Source organism: Struthio camelus, chromosome 3, assembly GCF_040807025.1.
Source record: "Struthio camelus isolate bStrCam1 chromosome 3, bStrCam1.hap1, whole genome shotgun sequence".
Taxonomy (NCBI): Eukaryota; Metazoa; Chordata; class Aves; order Struthioniformes; family Struthionidae; genus Struthio; species Struthio camelus.
The window spans coordinates 11,560,653-11,580,698 of NC_090944.1; the positions used below are offsets into that span (position 1 = coordinate 11,560,653).

A 20,046-nucleotide genomic window follows, 5' to 3' on the forward strand; every position below is an offset into this window, starting at 1 on the left:
TCAAACAGAATGCACTGTATGAACCCAAGCACTATCACGTGACACAGCCCCATGGACCTTCCGTGGAAGACGTGAACAACTCCTTTCCCTTGGCATCAGCTTCGTTGCGAGTTATTTGCAAAGTCATCTGGGTTAATTTACATTTTTGGGCTGGGGAACGATGGCCATGCAGAAGCACTTACAGAAACCACTCAAGAGGTGGGTTGGTGGGATCAGTAATGCTGGGACAGAAGAAGTGGCAGGCAGGTAAGCAGCAAGTCTTTCACTGGCATAGCTGGATTTAGAGATGACTGGTTGTCTCTAGCTCACTGCCCTCTGGTGACAGGCCCTGACCTGGGCTGTCCCCTGGACCATGCCCAGATCTTGTCCAAAAGAGTGCTAGCTGGCCTGCGTAAACCTCTGCTAGAGGCCGCGTTTAGCAATGTGGATGACTGCGTAGCAGTGTCCGAGCCTGTGTGCTGACGCTGTTTAGTTTATCAGCGTTCACGTGGCCGCTACAGTCACACAGTGTTGGCTTATCTAAAGTGGTATCGTAGGTAAGGTGGCATAGAGAGCTATTTGTGAAGTTGGAGGAGAAACCTTCTGGCAATCTAGGCAAAACAAAGCACTCTAAGAGTGTTTCAAGCCATCCATCCCTCACTTGGAGAAATTCAACTTGAAATGCCTTGTTTTTTCCTGACAGAGTTCCAGTAACTCAGGATTGGTGGCTCTTGGTGCTTTACACATCAGCAAGGGTGCACTGCTGTCTTGCAGTGAGGGGGGTATGACATAGCATCTTGTTTGGTGCATCACGTGGAGGTACAATACAAGGTAACTAGGACAGCTGGATGACAGGAAAATATAAGGATAATGTACCTTCACTTAAAGACTTTATCACGGGTCCTGTAGTATCCTTACAGCCAAAGTGGTGACATGTGGACAAGCTAAATGGGTGGTAAAGAGAATGAAGATTTTGTTGTAGAAAAAGATGTGGGGTTTCCGGTGGACAACAAGTGGACCATAAACCAGTAACGTGCCCTTGCAGCAAAGAAGGCCAATGGTATCCTGGGCTGCATTTTCAAGAGTGCAGCTGGCAGAGTGAGGGAAGGGATGCTTAATACAGCGCTTTTGAGACCCCATCAGGTGTGTTCTGTGTCCGCTCAGGGGCTTCCTAGTACAAAAAGACACTGACATACTGGAGCAGGTTCAGTGAAGGCCACCAGAATGGTCAGGAGGATGGAGAACATGACATGAAGAGAGGCTGAGAGAGCGCGGTCTGCTCAACCTTTAGAAAAGGAGATTGAAAGATCCCCTTGCTTACGCCAACTACTTGCTGGGACGTAATAGAGATGATGGTGACAAACTCTTCTGAGAAGTGCATGGTGGTAGGACAAAATGCAATAGGCACAAGCTGGAACACAGGAAGTTCCAGTTAGATATTAGGAAAAAAAATTCACCATAAAGGTGGTCAGACACTGGGACAGGAGCCCAGAGAGGCCCCATCCCTAGAGATATTCAAAACTCTGCTGGACGTATCCCAGAGCAATCTGATTTAATTGGACGTAGTTTGAGCAAAGGTTTGGCCCATAGCCCTCCAGAGGTCCCTTCCCATCTAAAATATTTTATGAATCTATTGTGAAAATATATGGTATCACCAAAAAAAAAAAAAAAAACACCTCACCAATTTAACTTTAGTAATCTGACAGAGCTGTTGATTACCATCACATGCAAGAACTGTGTTTTGTTAAATCATCAGCATTCTGGTGACTAGCAAGTAAGTCTTTAACTCCTGCTACTGAAACTGTCCTGCCCCCTAGGCTGGAGAAAGGATCTTTCTTACCCTAGATGTAGATTTTGATCTGCATTTTGATGTGGCTTGCAGTGTTTTGCTAGCTCTGCTCCTATCACTTTTGATCCTATCACTCCTATCACTCTTTTGATCAAAAGGAAGTGATAATGGTAAATGGGCATATTTCCAAAGAGGTTTTTCATAGGGATTTTTAGAAATGAAGCTAAATCTCAAAAGCAATTACTCATAACTTCAGGTTGGTTCCTAGAGCAGGAAGATTTTTCGTCCATCTAAGGACTTCCACCACAGAATTGTAGAATCACAGAAAATGCTGGTTAGAAGAGATGTCAGGAGGTCTCTAGACTGACTTCCACCTAAAACAGGACTATCAGCAAGGCTAAACCAGGCAGCTTTGACTTTTTCTAGCCCAGTATTAAATATCTCCAAGAATGGATAGTGCACCAGCTCTCTGGGTACCTGTTCTTGTACTACATTACTTCCTAGTGAAAAGTTTTTTCATAAGGCCTGGTCTAAGCCTCCCAACCAACAACTTCTGGCTATTGCCCTTGTTATGCTGCCTGTACCACTGAAAAGAGGTCAGAAATTTACAGAATGGTTGAGGTCGGCAGGGACCTCTGGAGATCATCTAGTCCAGCCCCCCTGCTCAAGCAGGGTCCTCTAGAGCACATTGCCCAGGATCACGTCCAGACGGGTTTTGAATATCTCCAGGGAAGGAGACTCCACTACCTCTCTGGGCAACCTGTTCCAATGCTCTGTCACCCTCACAGGGAAGAAGTTTTTTCTCAGGTTCAGGTGGAACTTCCTGTGGTTCAGTTTGTGCCCATTGCCTCTTGTCCTGTTGCTGGGCAGCACGGAGAAGAGTCTGGCCCCATCCTCTTGACACCCTCCCTTCGGATATTTGTATACATTGATGAGATTCCCCCTTCAGTCTGCTCCAGGCTGAACAGTTCTAGCTCCCTCAGCCCTTCCTTGTAGAAGAGATGCTCCAGTCCCCTGATCATCTTTGTAGCCCTCCGCTGGACTCGCTCCGGGAGCTCCATGTCACTCCTGTATTGGGGAGCCCAGAACTGGACACAGTACTCCAGGTGAGGCCTCTCCAGGGCTGAGGAGAGGGGCAGCATCACCTCCCTCCACCTGCTGGCAATGCTCTTCCTAATGCACCCCAGGAGCCCATCAGCCTTCTTGGCCACAAGGGCACACTGCTGGCTCATGCTTAACTTGTTGTCCACCAAGACTCCCAGGTCCTTCTCTGCAGAGCTGCTTTCCAGCAGGTCAACCCCCAGCCTGTACTGCTGCATGGGATTATTCCTGCCTAGGTGCAGGACCCTGCCCTTGCCTTTGTTGAACTTCAGGAGGTTCCTCTCTGCCCATCTCTCCAGCCTGTCCAGGTCCCTCGGAATGGCAGCACAGTCTTCTGGTGTGTCAGCCTCTCCCCCCAGTTTAGTATCCTCAGCAAACTTGCTGAGGGTGCCTTCCTCCAGGTCATTGATGAATACATTGAACAAGACTGGACCCAGGACTGACCCCTGGGGGACCCCGCTGGCTACAGGCCTCCAACTAGACTCTGCGTCACTGACCACAACCCTCTGAGCTCGGCCATCCAGCTAGTTCTCAGTCCACCTCACTGTCCACTCATCCAACCCACACTTCCTGAGCTTACCTAGGAGGATGTGATGGGAGACAGTGTCAAAAGCCTTGCTGAAGTCCAGGTAGGCAACATCCACTGCTCTGCCCTCCTCTACCCAGCCAGTCATCCCATCATAGAAGGCTGTCAGGTTGGTCAAGCATGATTTCCCTTTGGTGAATCCATGCTGACTACTCCTGATCACCTTCTGGTCCTCCAGATGCTTAGTGATGACCTCCAGGAGGAGCTGTTCCATCACCTTTCCAGGGATGGAGGGGAGGCTGACTGACCTGTAGTTCCCTGGCTCCTCCTTCTTGCCCTTTTGGAAGACTGGGGTGACACTGGCTTTCTTCCAGTCCTCAGGCACCTCTGCTGATCTCCAGGACCTTTCCAAGATGATGGAGAGTGGCCTAGCGATAACATCTGCCAGCTCCCTCAGCACTTGTGGATGTAGCCCATCGGGGCCCATGGATTTATGGTTGATGGACCTTCTCCAATTTCAAGATATCTTTCTTCAACTGGGGAGCCCCATACTGGATGTGATATTCCAGCAGCCTCAACAGTGCTGAGCAGGGGGTTAAGTTAGTTGTCTCAGTTTCCTGCCATGTTCCTCTGAAGGTAGCCCAGTACAAAATTTACCATTTGCAATGAAAGCATATCCTCATGCCAACTTGATGTTGGAGATGAAAACATGTAACATGATTAGAGATCAGAGCCCTGGTTTTTTAGGACATGGAGTAATAGACAGGACAAAATACAGGACGGAGGGCCAGGGCTGGACTCCTGACTGTTGAATTTCTCTGAGTTGAGCAACACATTGTCATTTGTCATTTCCTCTGCCCGTGAAGGTCACCAAGTTGTTCAACACCAGAGAATCCCTACAGCCTGGAGCATGAACCTCTTGCAGCTTAAATGAAAAGAGTAGTTACGGGGAGCCCTGCCTTTCTTTGTGTACCTGACATCAAAATATCATATTCAAAACCATTTCCAGAATTTCCAGGTTTGTAAACTGTAGAAACCCTGGCTGCTTTGAAAAAAAAAATCCAGAAAACTAGAAACTTCACCTCACAAATGTTGTTTCCACAAATTGCAGAGGTAGCCCGTATTTTCTGGGAAGAGAGATACTGGGCTTGGGATGAAACTGTTGGTGTTTAGCTGGGTAATCTCTTTGATAATAGCTACCAACTGAGCTTGACTATTAGCCATATTTCTGAGTCATTACAAACTCTTAAACACCATCATGTGTTTAGCCTGTCTCCTGTATATAAATTCCCTGCAACACAACAAAGGGAGTTATAGCATCAAAACAGCCTTTCTCTTCTGGAAAGGTACCTGGGTATTTATAAAAGCTCCAAGGTAGTTTCTGCTACTCTGAAATTATCTTTTTGTAGGAGTGAGTGTTGTTGTTGTTGTTGTTTCCTTCCTCCCTCTTTTCCCATTGCTTGCTGACTTTTGGAGGCTGGTCTTCTTAGCAGGTCACAGCTGAGAGCAGTGAGGGCATTTTGTAAGAGTGGCTCTGTGGGTCAGCAAGGGCTGATGCTTCAGCTGGTATGTCCTTTGCTCCTTTTTCCCTGTCTTTACAGCCATGAGGATTGCTAATACTGTACCTCCTGAGACAAGACACCAGGAGGAGCTCCAGGGTAGGCAAATCTCTAGCTTTATTATTCTCTTGCTTAGCAGGGCAGGATGTAGCTATCTCCCCTCTTGTGTGCTGCTAGCCACTTCAGTATATCCTTTGTAATTGCTAAGGCCCTTTGGAGGGGTGTCTTTCCTAATATACATACATACATACATACACATATGTGTATATATGTGTATATATATACATATATACTATATGTATATATACATACTATATACTTTATATATATATATATATACACACTCTCTCTATGTATATATAAAGGCGAATCTCTGATCTTTGGAGGTAAGTTAACCTGGCTGATGGGTCTGTGGATGCTTAGCGCTCCCAAATGCTCCCTGTAGGGCTCAGGGTTATCAGCTTTGGGTAAACAAGGGATGTGGCTTTCTCAACCCTGCCAAAGGAAATCAGATAAAGGGTGCCATGTGCGGCTGGTGAATATCTGTAGTAGTGGGTAGGAAAGCAGTAGGAAGAAGTAGGAGGCAGAAGAGCAACGTCAGCTTGCCATCCACCACGTTAAGAAAAATATCCTGGCAAGGTGTGATCAACTAACCCTGCATATGGAAGACCTGGAGGTACAAGTCCCAAAGGCAGAGAGGTTCATGACAACCTCTGGAAGTGAGCCTGAGCCTGCAACGTTATCAGAGGTAATGCAGGTCTTGGACGCTCATCCACATGAGCACTGAAGCTATATCCGCACTAATAAATTAAACAGTGCCTGGGCACACAGACTTGAGCGCTGCAGCTCAGCTGCCTGTATTAATGACTTGATACCTGGCACAGTTTTGACTGGATTAACTGGCCATCTCCAGAACAATTTTTGGCCATGATTTGGGAGCCTGCATGGGCCAAGGAGTGCTCCTAGGAGGCAGTTTTGATAAAACTATCTTGTTGTGGAGGCTAGAAGGTAATGGTAGGCACGTGGCCAGACCTGCAAGTGGGTTTCAGTTTCAGAGAACAAACTGCCACTGTTTAATTTACCAGTAGGTAGACTAGCATATGTGAGCATATATGTTTGTAGGCTAAGGATCGTGCTTGAACAATGAAGAATGCACATTACTGGGAATGAGGCCAGAGGATTGGAAGCTCTCTGAGGGATATCCCTCACATGATTAGAAAATTGATACAGGAAGGTTGAGCTGGTTCAGGAAAGAAGAAATGAAAAAGGTGAATTTTCACCGTATCTATATTAAAGATTTTCACCCTTCTCCTGAGAGTCCAAACATACTGGTGCCATGGCATCATGGTAGTAGTTTGTTACTAGTTTTCACGATGAGAAGATCAACTTTGGAGTCTTTTCTGAATAACTGACAGAATTATTCAGAGCTCGGGGCTGGGTGACACTGGGTGGAGTGTGACTACCCCAGCCTTTGAGCAAGGAATAGGACAAGACACAAAGTACAAGTTCCTAGAGTGTGCTATGGACAGTTTTTTCCCCCTCATATTAGTGCTGGAGAAAGCAAGGACATTTCATTATCGGACTTCATTCTTGCTGATAGATAACAACTGACTGAAAATTCCACAGTGGATGAAAATGACAATAGAGTCCATGATACTTAGAAATGAAAGGGAGGAATAAAATAAAATTTGCAATTTTTCGGGTTTACAGTTTTACTGGCTTGAGTAATTTTAGTGAGGGGGGGCAATAGCAAAGATGCCATGGACAGTCATGGCTCCTATGGACAGTCTAGGAAAGGATTTCTGTGACTTAAAGAAACAATATTAAATGTCAATTTGGTGAAGCAAATTTCGCATTTTTGTAGGTCAGGATTTATCCTATGTAGGTGCGACTTTTCTCAGCCTGATAGGGCATCTGCAGGAGTCAAAATTATTTGCGGCCTGAAGGTGCCTGTTTCTCTTTGTTGACTCTAAATTGAGCCTCAGCTGCTAAGATCAGCTGAAGGTTCCTTACTTTTAGATGACTGATATCAGCTGAGCTGAACCAGTACATTGGATTCCTACTGGGAAACCTTGAAGGATAGGTGTAGAAGACTGGAAAGACGGAAAAAAAAAAAAAAAAGTAGGGGAAAGAAAAGGAGAAACTAGGGAAAGCCATAGTTCTCTGAAAGCTACCAGAACAAATAATCAAGCAAATGTTGTAAGCAATAAAAAGATTAAAAACTACGTGACAAATCATGCCAAGTCAAACAAAATGTTGTTCTGTTACAGGTAATAGGCTTTGTCATTAGGAAATGAACTGTAGGTGGGTTATATCTTGGTGTGATTAAGCCTTTTGATACTGTTGCCGGTGATTGTCTCATAAGCATGCTAGAAATGAGGTTTAGAAATGAAGATACCAGGTGATGGGCTAATACTTGTTTGGAAAAACCCTTCTCAGAGAGCACTGTCCTATAGGAAGGATGAACAGAGCAGGATCCCCTTGATCCAGCACTAGTCACTATGACTGACAGGCTGGATAACAGAAGAGAGTGTATTCTTACTAATATTGGCAAGTGATAGCCAACAGAGAGGAGCCATGAACATTCAAAAAACAAAGTTAAAACTGAGGAAAAGTTATGAAATAATATACAATTCAATGAAGTCATAAACTTCTGAACTGCAGTAGGATAAATGAACTGCTCTAGTCAAAGAGGGGAGGCTAATAGGGAGAGAATAGTCCTTTAGGAAGAGACTAGACGTTGATAATGGATTAGAATCTAAACATGAGCCAACAGTGTCATGCTGGTGGGAAGACTTCAGTATACTGGGATGTATAAAGTGTTACAGAGTCTAAAAGACATGGATATTTATCCTTCCACCTCACTTATTTCTCCTAGGCTCTTAGGTGGCCAGTTTGGGGCATCACGCTCTAAGATAGGTATTGGCCAATAAGAGAAAATGAAGAAGCTGAGGCAGGAAATCTCAGGGTTTGGAGAAAGTAAGGTCATAGAGAAAGCAGAAGACGCAAGGAAGACACAATGAAACTCTTAAGACTATACAAAAGTAATCTCAAAGAAATAAGTTATTCTTCTTGGCCACTGAAGAGAGTAATGGGCTTAACTGCAACATGAAACATTTGAATCTGACAATTGGAAAAGCTTCCTAGCAATAAGGAAGTTGGAGGTTGCCCAGAGAGGCTGTAGGGATTCTGTTCTCAGAAGTCTTCAGGAATAGGTTAGACAATCATTGATCAGGAATGATTTAGGTAGAAGTGCTCCTATACTGGAGCTGAACAAGAGGGGGCAGACGCACTAAGCTCCTTCTCAAGATCCCTTCCAGCCTTATTTCCTGCAATACCTGGGAAAAGTTTTGAGCAAGGTACAAAAGTGTACAGGGTTTCTGCAACCCTCTAGTTTGGCTCTGTGATGTCATTCCAAAATACCATATGCTAAGGAGGGGCTGGGATCCAGACTCTCCAAGGGATTTGAAACCAAAGGAGGCCAGCTACCTCCATATCTTTGGGGGCCTGATCTATGGAAGATAGACCTATTAGGCAGTAGTGAACAGGGTGCAAATGCAACCTACATTGTCTAAGAAGAAGCCTGTGTATGAGAAAGATACAGCTGGCTTTCCCCAGAGTACCTCTGACAGTATGCTGACTGCAACCAACCTATGTCGGAGGGAAAGAATCAGATAACAAAGCTGACCACGTCAGTAACACCAAGACCAGCACCCAACTGCATAGATTAATCCTGCAGAATAGATGAGAGCATGAAACTCAGCTTCCACTAGGGAAAGGGGAGAATGCTGCCTCTACTGAGAGGCAATTATGAGATTAAAGATCGCATGTAACAAAAATAATGGTTCAGGGCCTGTGAATCCAACATGGGCATTCAATATGTTTTGTCTCTTACCTTCTCTGTCACCTCTTCTCAAGCCGGGCCCTAATAGTTTGCCTACTCTCATCCCCGCTGCATGGGAGTGAGAACAGGAGTCCCAGTTCTGGACCTGACCTTTGTTTTGGGTTGGGTGACCTAATAAAGAGAGTCTTTCTACCAGCGCCTTCACACAACATCCGTGGAAGCCCCTTCTGTCATGCAACCGGTGCTAGGTCACGCACCAGAGACACAAACTCAGTGTCGGGTCATGCAACCAGATGTAGGCGGTGTTTCTCCAGTGCCTTATTTAACATGCTGCGCCTCGGTCTTACCTCTCTTAAATCTTTATCGCCTTACTCTCAGCAGGATTATTGATATTAGAAATTAAATGCCCTGTTTGTCTGTCTCCTGAGGGCATGATTGAGTGCCCAGGGTGCAGAAATAGCGGTGAAATCTCTGAGTCAGTGCAAATGGCTTTACTCAATCCCTGCCTTTCACTCTACCCACAACTCTGGCCAAAGTGTGAAGCCAAGCCAAGAGTGGTAGATGAAAGTGAGGTTTGCCATCGCCCATAGAGGGAGCTCCGTGGTGCTGTCTGTCCCACCTGAGTGCTGCCTGTGATGACACAGAGCTGTGGTTGCTGTCGTGTTGGAGCAATATATGCCGAAGGCCTCGTTCAGAGGTTTTTTGCTACTGACATCTGTGGCACACTTGGCCAACCACATTTCCCCTCAGAATTTGCTCTTTCCAGTTCGTATTTCTAGACTGTGGTCTGCAATTTGGTCACGCTTCTTTTTGGCATAATAAAGCACTGTCAGCAAACCAAATAAGGAGTAAATGCAGATGCGTACGGTCAGCTTTCTAAAAAGCAGGTAGGTAATTTTATGTCATCTGCTGTAGCGAAGGGGAAAAACTGGGGTAATCAGCCAGGAGGGATTAAGCTGCTGGAGGTACAAGCTTGGGCTTGCACTCCCAGCTGATCTGCTGAGCCCCCTGTGAAATGACATATTTATTTGCTTTAGGTTTCCGTAGTGTAGTTGCGATTTCAGTTACGTTATCTCCTTTTCTGCTGGGGGCTACCGAATATCCCATGACGTGATTCAGCTGAGGTGGCTGAGATATCTACCTGCAAAATGCTGGCTTCTCTTTGAGAAGAGAAGAAATGATAGTGGCTTGCTCAGATGCTGACACTGAGTGAAATGGCCCCTGTCTGTGGGATAAAGTGGTGGTAGGGCAGAGGGTAGTAGAGTAACTTTTCGTTCATGTAAATCCTATTAGTTTATTAGGATTGTATCAAGACCAGAGCCTATATATAGCACAGGGAGATCAGCATTTCCCTGTGGTAAGTGTTGTACATGTAGACCTGTGATAAAGCACAGTCCTTGCTCCAATGTAACTAACCAAAATGGAAAGAGAGTGGGGGAAGGCACTCTTTCGATGTCCATTTTACAGGTGAAGCTGAGGCACAGAGACAGGGCACCAAAAACATACGTTCAGCCATGGTTTGGGGACTAAGGCATCTGAAGAGACTTGGCTGAGAAGAAGGCAGCAGAAGCATGGAAGTGCATTTTCTCTCCTTTCCTCCTCTCCAGGGAGCATCTTCCTAGTCAGTCCATCCTGTACGTTAGGGTACCAGTTTCCAAAGTAGCAAATGGTCGTGTCATTGAAATCTGAGTACGCACTGTGAATCTGTGGAGATGCAGCTGGGAAATGGCACTTCCTTTGCCTAGCAGCAGAGTCAGAGAAATGCAGGTGACAGTTCTGTGCCCAGTATTTGTTCTCCTAGGTTTAAAGGCTTTTAAGTAATTTTGATTTCGATCCTCTTTGGAGCTGTAATTCCGTATTTTCTTGTAAGTGATACAGGTGCATCACTGCAGTTGTAGAGTATTAAAGCTGAGATATTCAGAGGAGCTTAAAAGAATGTAGTATCCAAATGCAATATGAAATTGCTCATGTTGCAAGCCTAACATCCCTGTAATATTGGGAAACCTTAACCTAAGTGTATGATGAATCCCACAGTGCGAATAATTATTATCTTTGTAGTAATGCAAGCATGAGAGAATTCTCATAGGCAAAATTAAAAATATATCTTTGATTTCCATGTCCCCATCCCTATCCATGCTCTGAGCCCCTGCAACATGGAAACAAGCAGCTGTTTGAGATGATTTTTTCCTCCCTGGTAATTGCCTGTCGTAGGTGACCTTTCAGATCTTTTAGAAGATGTGAGTGGAAAGTGGTGGTCAGGACTAATAACCCAGTATTTGCTGTGGCAACGTTATAGCTTCATCGCCTGCAACAATTTCCGCTTAACTCTGTGCCTGCAAAATCCATTTTCATGGCAATATCCTTTTCCCTTTACTGCAAGCAACCAATTAGGGGGATAAGGGGGTCAATTTCTGGGCTGTAAGAGTGGATTTCTTGTAATTCTACCTTCTCTTGGTCTTCCACATTCTGGGTATCAGTAGGTGCATTTGCGGATTTATAGATGCAAACAGTCAGAAGAGGAGCATGTGTCATGAAACTGATATTGCCTCAGCTGAACTTAGTGACCTGAAATACTAAAACTTTATGTGAAATAAGTTGCTCGTCTCTGAACTGTTTGTTAAGTTAGGCCGCAAAATTGTGATGGCATCTGGCAATAACATAAAGCATTAGCTGATGAAGAGTTCTGCCTGTATGATTCAAGAAATATGATAAAGCAGTGATCAGAATAGTTTCTTCTGACTTGAAAATGCTATGAAATTGCAGGAGGCTCCTGACTTTCCAAAAGCATTGTGAGTTCTGGAGGACGGATGATGAGTGAGGAGGTCCTATGCTTCACTCCTCTTCCTTCCCTGTAGCTACATGGCTTTGGGAAAGGTGGCTTCCCTTCTCTCAGGACATCCCCCAGAGAGATGCTGATCAAATGAGCTACATAGACCTCTTCTGGAATAAAAACAACTTTCACTCCAAAATAATGACTCAGCTCCCAGTTCTGACCAGCTGTCCTGTGTAGACAAGCCTTCAAGCTTCTCCCGGGAAGGGAATATGGGACTAACACTTAAGTAGTTATCTTCAAGTTTTATAATGCTGATCATGATTATATCATTGTTGCTTTGTGTCCTTTTTATGCCTGCCTGATTCTCAATTTGTTCTTCGTTTGGACGCCCTCCCCGAGAAAACATGAAAGCACAGGTGTGTAAATGCTTCAGTAGGTGGAGAGAAGAAAAGCTGGACTCTGAACAGAGGTTTGGACTTTTCCCTTTTCCTTCGAGGATGCTTCTACCCATGAGCTGTTAGAAGGCACAGAACATGCACAGAAAGGTGGACCCAGATTTCTAAAGTGGGCCAGCACTGGTGGAAGCAGCCCTGTGGGATCTGAACACTGTGGGCAGAGCTGGGTCCTGGTAACAGGGTCCACTGACAGCCTGAGACATGGTGAGGGGTTGGAGCAGTTCCAGGGTCCCTCCAGGAAGTCTAATCTCAAGCAAAAGGAGATGGGGCCAGAGACAGGGCTTGAGACATGGCTACAACAAGGGTCTGAGGTCCATCTAGGAGGCAAGGTCAGAGATGGAACTGGAAATGGGCTACAAAGTATGTCCAAGGGATCCACCCAGGAGGCAAGCCACCTAGAGCATAGATCCAAGCTCCATCCAGGAGTCAAGGCCAGAGAAGGGTCTGGAGACCATCACTCCTGCTATGTAGCTCAGACAGGAACTGGGGGCCCAGGGCTGATCGGAAATGAAGCCTTTGCGCTGAGTGCAGAGGGTGAGGTGGGGGTCCTGGGTGTAGCTAGTGGGGGGCAGAGTGTATAATTAAGGCAAAAGGAGGTTAAACTGTAAAAAGCTCTTTGTCCTGCCCTCATTTTGAAGCCCTTGGGTGCTTGCCTTTGCAACTTTCTGATTTCTTTCATTTGATTTGTGTGAGGCACGTGGAGGTATAGTCACAGATGTGTTTGCGGTGAGAGAAGATTAATATTAGAAAAGTGGAGGAGGGAATAAAAAAGCTGTCTGAACAACTTTTTTCTCTGATGTTCTTCCCTTATCTCTTCATCTGCCTGCAGAAACTGTATTGGTTGATTTGGGATTCTGATGACACAGTATCTGCCCTCACCTTTCTAGGGTAGACGGAAGGAAGTGGGCTAGAAAATGAAATATCAGCTCCTAACCTAGGGTCGGGTAAGCCAGCTATACACTGCAATGGAAAGGATGGTAGTGGCTGAACTTCACTATAAAAAGGCCACGACTGGCTCTGAAACAGAAACAATTTGAAAGAGATCTCAGAGAAGGAGAACTTCTCTGCTCTCGCTGTGTGCGCTCGCCTAAAGCAGAAGAGAGGCTGCAATGGCTTTTGCCAGCTACTCTGCAATGGTAAGTACTTATATTTAGTACAAATCTTCATCTATCGTATTAGCTGCAAAATAAATGCAGAATGCAATCCTCATGATGCTGTTACCTAAGAAGAACTCTTGTTGGTCTCAGTGGGAGCTGAATGAATGGGTAGGTCTCTGATACAGCTTTCTGTCCTGAGCTTTTTCAAGTGGATTTGGTGCTTGACTGGCACAGCAAGCTATATCTAGCTCTGCCAGAAAGATGTGACCAGCCTAGTGTGAGAGAGGATGGACTATCTACTATTTGTCTGTAAGGCGTTACCATATAGGTATACGGGATCTGAGAGAGACAGTCCTCGCTTCAGACGACTTGCTATGAAAATTGATGAAGCTTGAGGAGAGAAATGGAGGCGGCAGAGTGAAGTGAAATGCTTGCGCATTTGAATTTCAATCTGAGTTGTATTTGCAACACTGCCACCTCTTGTAATTTCCTTAAAAGTCTTGCATCTATCTGTCTTTTATTCCTAAAACCCAGCTGCTAGAGATGGCCCAAGAATCTCAGATTTCATCAAGAAGAGGGTCTTTCCAGCAAATCTGGCTGCCAGGTGGCCAGCCATCCTGGATTCCTTTCCTGGCCTGAGAAGGTATAGGGCTCACCTAGCTTTCTTTGCACAGGCATGGGGCTCAGCTGACCCCTTACCCCACCTTGTAGATCATGGGACATTGCTGCTTGGCTCTGGAGGAGGACCTTGCATAGCTCCCTAGAGAGATGCTTATCTCGATGCTGTGTCAGTGATGGATTAGAACTTGAATCAGAGTTTAGCATCCCTTTGTGATCAGTATTATTAGCATTATTGCACTATTTCCCCATGCTGGCCCATCTCACCCAGATAAAAGTATGCAGATCAGCTGCTATCCAGTGCTGTTTTACAGCAATGAATGAATTTGGGATAGGACTTCTGTCTTACATGCTTCTCCTCTTGTTAGCAGTGGTGGTCTAGTCTAGTCAAGATTTCTCCTTCTTGTTCATGACAAATGGGAATTGCCAGGTGGAGCTTATGCCTAGAGTACAGGAGGGCTCCTCATGCCCTGTCTTGCCCTCCTGAACAGAGCCAATGACACTCCTCTTTCTTCCAGCTCAGGTCACTGCTTTTGGTGCTGGTTCTAGCACTCACTGTAAGGAGCTTACCCCGCAGGAGGGCAGTTCATCCTCGACTCAACAAGGATGGTAGCTTTGAAAAGCTTAGTGAAGATTGCCTGAGCCAAAAGGACCTCAAATTCCCAACAACAGTGAAAGTTGACATTCGTATCAGCAATTCAGATCCTGACTTTAGGATGGTCTATGATGTCAGGAACCGGTCGCTTGCTCCTTGGGATTACAGGTAATGGCTATGCACCCAGTTGTTTTCTGTAGTGAACAATGACATGTTCTTGGCATGTGCCTAAACTCCCGCGACTGCTGCAAGCATTGCTTGGACACACAAATTCATTCTGATGTTGGATGACGTTTATCCAAGTGAAACTGTTTGCAGTGAAAAGTAACATTTGGTTTATAATCACTATGTCAATTTTTGTCAAAGAATCATTCCTTTAGGAACAGAAAAATGTCAATACGTTGTATTTTTCTGTTCTCCTATCTAACTTTTGGAATCTTTTATTTGAAATTTCCAAAAAAATAGTATTTTTGAATGCTGAAATTAAAAAAAAAAAAAGGAACAATCCATTTGTTAAGAGTTCTGTCATGCGTCCAGCTGCACTCCCTTTATTACTGAAGAATAATATGGCAGTATTACTCTCCCAAAATGTAATCCATTTGTAGAAAATCATCTTAAAAACGTTAAAGTGTGGGGAAATTCTTTGGTCTTGAATTATAATGAAAATATATAGGGCTGTGGTATGGTCATGAGACCATAAAAGAAGATAAAATGAAAATACAGTATTTCATATACAAGTAGAATAAATATATTGGATGCTCTGCTGTCAAATATTCTCATCAGTTTGGGAAATGCTGTATCAGAGCTGATTCCCTTTGCTTTACTATGATTTCATCATTCATATTCTTGAGTAAGCTTTTACAGAAAGAAAGGTAACATCTTTATTTTTATGAGACAGAGAAAAATTATCCTCTTGTCAATCTTTTTCTTTCTCAAGCAAGAGGCTGCTAGACAGACCCAAGGAATTAATGCAATAATATAATGAGTAGATGCCTTGTGTCTGCTTTCCCTTGGTGCTTTCATGGAGAAAAATGAAGACCTTGCCAATTCACACTGTGCCTGGGAGCACAAGCAGTGAACTAAACTCCATGACTTTTATGTCCCCATCCTCAGGCTTGACGAAGACCCCAACCGCTTCCCCCACGTGATTGCGGATGCCACGTGCCGCCACTCCAGCTGCGTGAACCCGCAAGGGCAGGTGGACCACAGCTTGAACTCCGTCCCCATCCGCCAGGAGATCCTCGTCCTCCAGCGGGAGCAGCAGGGCTGCCTGCCTACCTTCCGCCTGGAGAAGAAGGTCATCACTGTGGGCTGCACCTGTGTTGTCCCTGTTGTCCAGTACCAGGCCTAGGACCGACCAGCAGGGGAGACAACAGCGGGATGAAGACATGATACCTACAGATGCCTCTGTGGAGAACCCCCGCTAGCGCTCGCCTTGCATCCCAGCCACCGCCGCAGATTCGACGCAACATTTCCAGTACAAATCTGAGCAAATTACCTCAAAGTACTGATTCTTGCTATTATTAATTTACAGGGTTTAGCATGGGAATCACCTGCAGCTGCTGATGGAGGGAAGAGAGGGGGTGGTGGAAAGAAAGCTGTTTTATTTGTGACTTCCTGCAGGGAGGGAGTAAAGACGTTCTTTTTTCATTACAGCTTATATCAGTTTGGTGAATCAAATGAATTACGGTATTGAAAGTTCTCTGCAGTTAATTGCCCTAAGCATACATTTTAACGGGAACTGTAATGAAAAGTCCCCACTCCTGCACGTTCGCCCTCCTTTCCTCATCCCCTAACCCTCTTTCCTTCTCCAGCCGTTGCTAGTGAGCTTTTCTAGTGTAAATCTGGCAAAAAGGCCACCAGGCCTGATTCTCAGTTTTTAATGTCACTGTAGCTCCATTGACTTTAATTTGGCCATTGCTGACGTTTGGCCAGAGCAATCTGAGAGGGAGTTGAGCCCACTTGACTTGAATGATAAAAAAGCAAAGAGTATTTATATAAAAAAGCAGAAGGTGTTTTTATTTCTATTTATCTCTTCTATTTATGACTGTATTTATGGCCTTGTATGTGTTCAGAGTATCCAGAAAATGGTAAATGTTTGTCTGTATTTATTCAATAACTTATCTGCTGAATAAAATTTATATTTTCTTTTATTTTAAAGGATGTTGTTTTGTGATAGCTCAAAATGAAAGCAGGCCCATAACATGGGTTTGTACTGCCTTAGCACTGAGAGATTTCAGCTAAGATCAGACTTTTTCCGGGACAGTGGTATGAGTAAGAGGGAGCGTAGTAACAATTACAATCTAAATAGATGAAAAGATGCAAAAAAGGGCCAAAGGCAGTGGAATGAGGTTATACAGGCAGTGCTGGGGGCGCTGGCAGTGGCAGCCAAGGTCTCTAGAAAACAGAGTGAAGCCTTAAACAGCCTCAGCCCAAGCTGTGAATAGCGTGTGATTCCCGGGCAGTGGGGATGGTGGGAAAGGAGAGGAGGACCATGTGCTGCAGGGCTGCAGCCAAAATTTGGGATGGGGTCCAGCCTGGACTGGCACAGTCTCCTTCGCATAAAATGCACCTGGAGCCAAGCCCTAGGCATGGCTTTGACAAGGAGAGAAGGAACGGGGGCTGGTGCTCGATATTTCTATGGGATGAAGCCCCTGGGGGTATGACGCTCGCTCACGGTGCAGGCTCCTGGCTTCCCCATGCGCTGCTCGCCAGGCGCGGGACAGCTTTTACTTTGCTGCCTTCCAGCAGAGACGTGAGCTGCTGAACGGCCGGGCTGATCCGAGGGTCCTGAGGGAACATTTTTCAAATGATGCGGATAGCATTGGACCACCAGGAACTCTGTGCTGAATGCTGGTCCACGCGAGCCAGGGACGAGCTGACGCACTGCTGCTTGCATCTGCAAAATGCGGTGAATAGCAATGGATTGGCTGAAGGTGGCAACTCTGGGGCCCCTCCACCCTCCTCGATTCCCCCCTTGCTGAGTTTTTCAGCTGACACCAGAGAGCAGCCACAGCTCCCAGCCAAGCTGTGAGCAGCCTGGCACTTTTACTCACTATCTGCTGTTTTATCAGATTGCTGCAGTGTTGCTGTTTTCAGCGTTATTCACCTTTCATCCAGAGCCAGGCCAGGTGCCACCCTACCTTTGACTTTGCTTTCTGCCAGCAAAGTCTTTGAACCTGTGTTTCCTTGCCTGCTTACATTTAAATCAAGGTAAAGCTGCGTGTGAGCATTGTCCAATTTCAGTGCAGGAAGCATTTATTTCGGCTGCCTTGAACTTGTTTCGGCTGCCTTAAGCTGCTCAGACCTGCTCCCTACCTCAAGGGGCTTAAAACGGGACACTTTGAATTAGAAGTGCCTGGTGTAGGGCTGCTCTGGGAGGCATCCCCCTTCCCTCCCCCAACCCCAAGGAGGTCAGGTTGGTCCGAATGTCCCTCGGTGCCTGATTACCGGCGGCGAGTATTATTCCTTGCCTTGGGGGGCAAGCTACACCAGGAAAACAAGCCAGGCGGGAAACCATCTCATTCAGTTACAAGCATCTGCCCTCATTTGTGGCAGCAGCTGTTTCGTTATGACCACCAAGCTCTTCATGTGGTGGCGCACAAACCAGTCGAACGTTTTCTGTGCGCTCTTGTGTAATGCCAGCCCTCCTGTTACAGTAACCGCTGACCAGGAAGTCACACACTACACACCCGAATTGTTACTCCTGACCTCATTTCTCTCCCTCTCAATGAAGATGATTGGTGGTGCTGTCCTTGCTGGTTTTGCTGGGAGAATATTAGCCTGGAGTTCGCTCTTCTAAATTGGCACTGGGGTCATGCCAGGTAAGATCTTGCACTTAAGTTTAGCGTAAGATTTGTTCTACCTTGAAGAATGGTAAAGTAGCTAATTAAGAAAATAAAAAAGTAGTTAATTAAGGAAGTCAAAATCCATGAGTCACCAGGTTTTGGAGCCATCTGTATCAGTTAAAAACTACATATCTCTCATTAAGACATGCACTTGTATGTGGGGATTGGTTTTTAGCAAAACCAGCAATGATGTGTATTATTTCCTTCTAATGGCATAATTCTTAGAGTGCAGCTGGCTGTAAATAAGAGTCTGTTTTTTTTTTTTTTTTTTAAGTGACAGCTCTTGCAATAAGCTAGGTGCTTGACCTTCATTCCCAGCAGTCTAAGAACATGGCAAATAAGACTACGCTTCCTGTAAACAGCACAGTCATATCATCACCAAGAGCATGCGTATTTCAAAACTGAGCCCTTGCTGAAGGCTCTGCTTGCTGCTTGTGCTGCTCTTGGAGCACAGCTGGCATTTAGTCCATGGGCTCAGCCAGCTCCCAGCTGCCCTAAGAGGAGCACGTCTCCTCAGTTGCTAGTGCATCTCTGGCTCTGAAACATATATTACAGCACTCTTCAAGGATTTGGTCAGTTCATGCCTGGCATGAGGAGGCGACACTACAGCTGTAGGTACAGTAGCAGTCCCACAGTGTTTCCTCATAACCTGCTGGGCTAAGCAATCCGTGCTCACAGGTTGGTGTTTGAGCCTCAGGGCCTTTCCCACTCCTTTCCTCCTCTGCTTACCTCTCACCTCCTTTCTCTGCCCTTTCACTCAGTCCTTCTCCCTTTGCCTGTGTCTGTACCGTATTTGGGCAGTGTTGGTAATCAAGCAGGTATCTTCCTGTGTAGCAGCTCTCAAGGGATGTGTCTATTCTGATGAATGGAGCACACTACAGAGACCCTGCATTAGCATCACAGCAATGGCATAGCCCTATAGTGCCCAGGTAGGTGCCAGACCTGTGCTGTGACCTGTGGAGGTATTGACCTGGTACTATGAGTCAGGCTTCCCTGAACCGTTGGCAATGGGTAGATGTTCCTGGGGGTATTCAAAGGGACAACAGACCAAGTCAGCTTCTTCCATAAAACTGCTGTTTTTATAGTGCACAGAAAAAAATTACATATATGTAATTTTATATATGTATATATAAAAATTACAAAGGTTGCAACCAAGAGATAACCCAAGAACTGTGTAACTACTGTATTTGCTGATCCAGAGGAGCAATGGCTTGAAAATCCACCAGCTGGTATGCCATCCTGAGAAGATGGGCAATTTGTTGGTTGATCATTTTGGGATCTGTAGTTTGATGCCAATTTGATGAGTACAGATGATGGGATGAGTTTTTACAGGAACTGTGACTCCTGGGAGACGGCCTGACAGAACCAGAGCAGAAACCTGCACCCACATCAGCATCTCAGCTTCACATAATGAGGTGAAGGCAGTGGATGTTATCTGTCTTGACTTTAGTAAGGCTTTTGACACTGTCTCCCATCACATCCTCTTAGGCAAGCTGATACAGTGCAGGCTAGATGAGTGGACAGTGAGGTGAATTGGGAACTAGCTGGATGGCAGAGCTCAGAGGGCTGTGGTCAGTGCCATAAAATCTAGTTGGAGGCTTATAGCTAGCGGGGTCCCCCAGGGGTCAGTCCTGGGTCCAGTCTTGTTCAATGTATTCATCAATGACCTGGAGGAAGGCACAGAGTGCACCCTCAGCAAGTTTTTTGAGGATACTAAACTGGGGGGAGTGGCTGACACACCAGAAGACTGTGCTGCCATTCCGAGGGATCTGGACAGGCTGGAGAGATGGGCAGAGAGGAACCTCCTGAAGTTCAACAAAGGGTCCTGCACCTGGGGAGGAATAACCCCATGCAGCAGTACA

At 45.6% G+C, this 20,046-nt stretch overlaps 1 protein-coding gene across 1 annotated transcript; it reads left to right on the plus strand.

Moving 5' to 3' along the window:
• Positions 1-12,191: 12,191 nt before the first annotated feature.
• On the plus strand, positions 12,192-16,496 carry LOC104145383 (interleukin-17F). The gene is made up of 4 exons (XM_009676880.2): positions 12,192-12,230; positions 12,914-13,162; positions 14,260-14,504; positions 15,450-16,496. The coding sequence occupies exons 2-4, from the start codon at positions 13,136-13,138 to the stop codon at positions 15,685-15,687; spliced, it is 510 nt and encodes a 169-aa protein (XP_009675175.1). The 5' UTR covers positions 12,192-12,230; positions 12,914-13,135; the 3' UTR covers positions 15,688-16,496.
• Positions 16,497-20,046: the final 3,550 nt, after the last annotated feature.

Excerpts from the sequence above, each read along its gene's own strand:
- LOC104145383 (XM_009676880.2), top strand. The coding sequence starts at position 13,136 with ATGGCTTTTGCCAGCTACTCTGCAATG. Across the intron at positions 13,163-14,259 it reads TTGCCAGCTACTCTGCAATG|CTCAGGTCACTGCTTTTGGT; the intron begins GTAAGTACTTAT and ends TCTTTCTTCCAG. Across the intron at positions 14,505-15,449 it reads CTTGCTCCTTGGGATTACAG|GCTTGACGAAGACCCCAACC; the intron begins GTAATGGCTATG and ends CCCCATCCTCAG.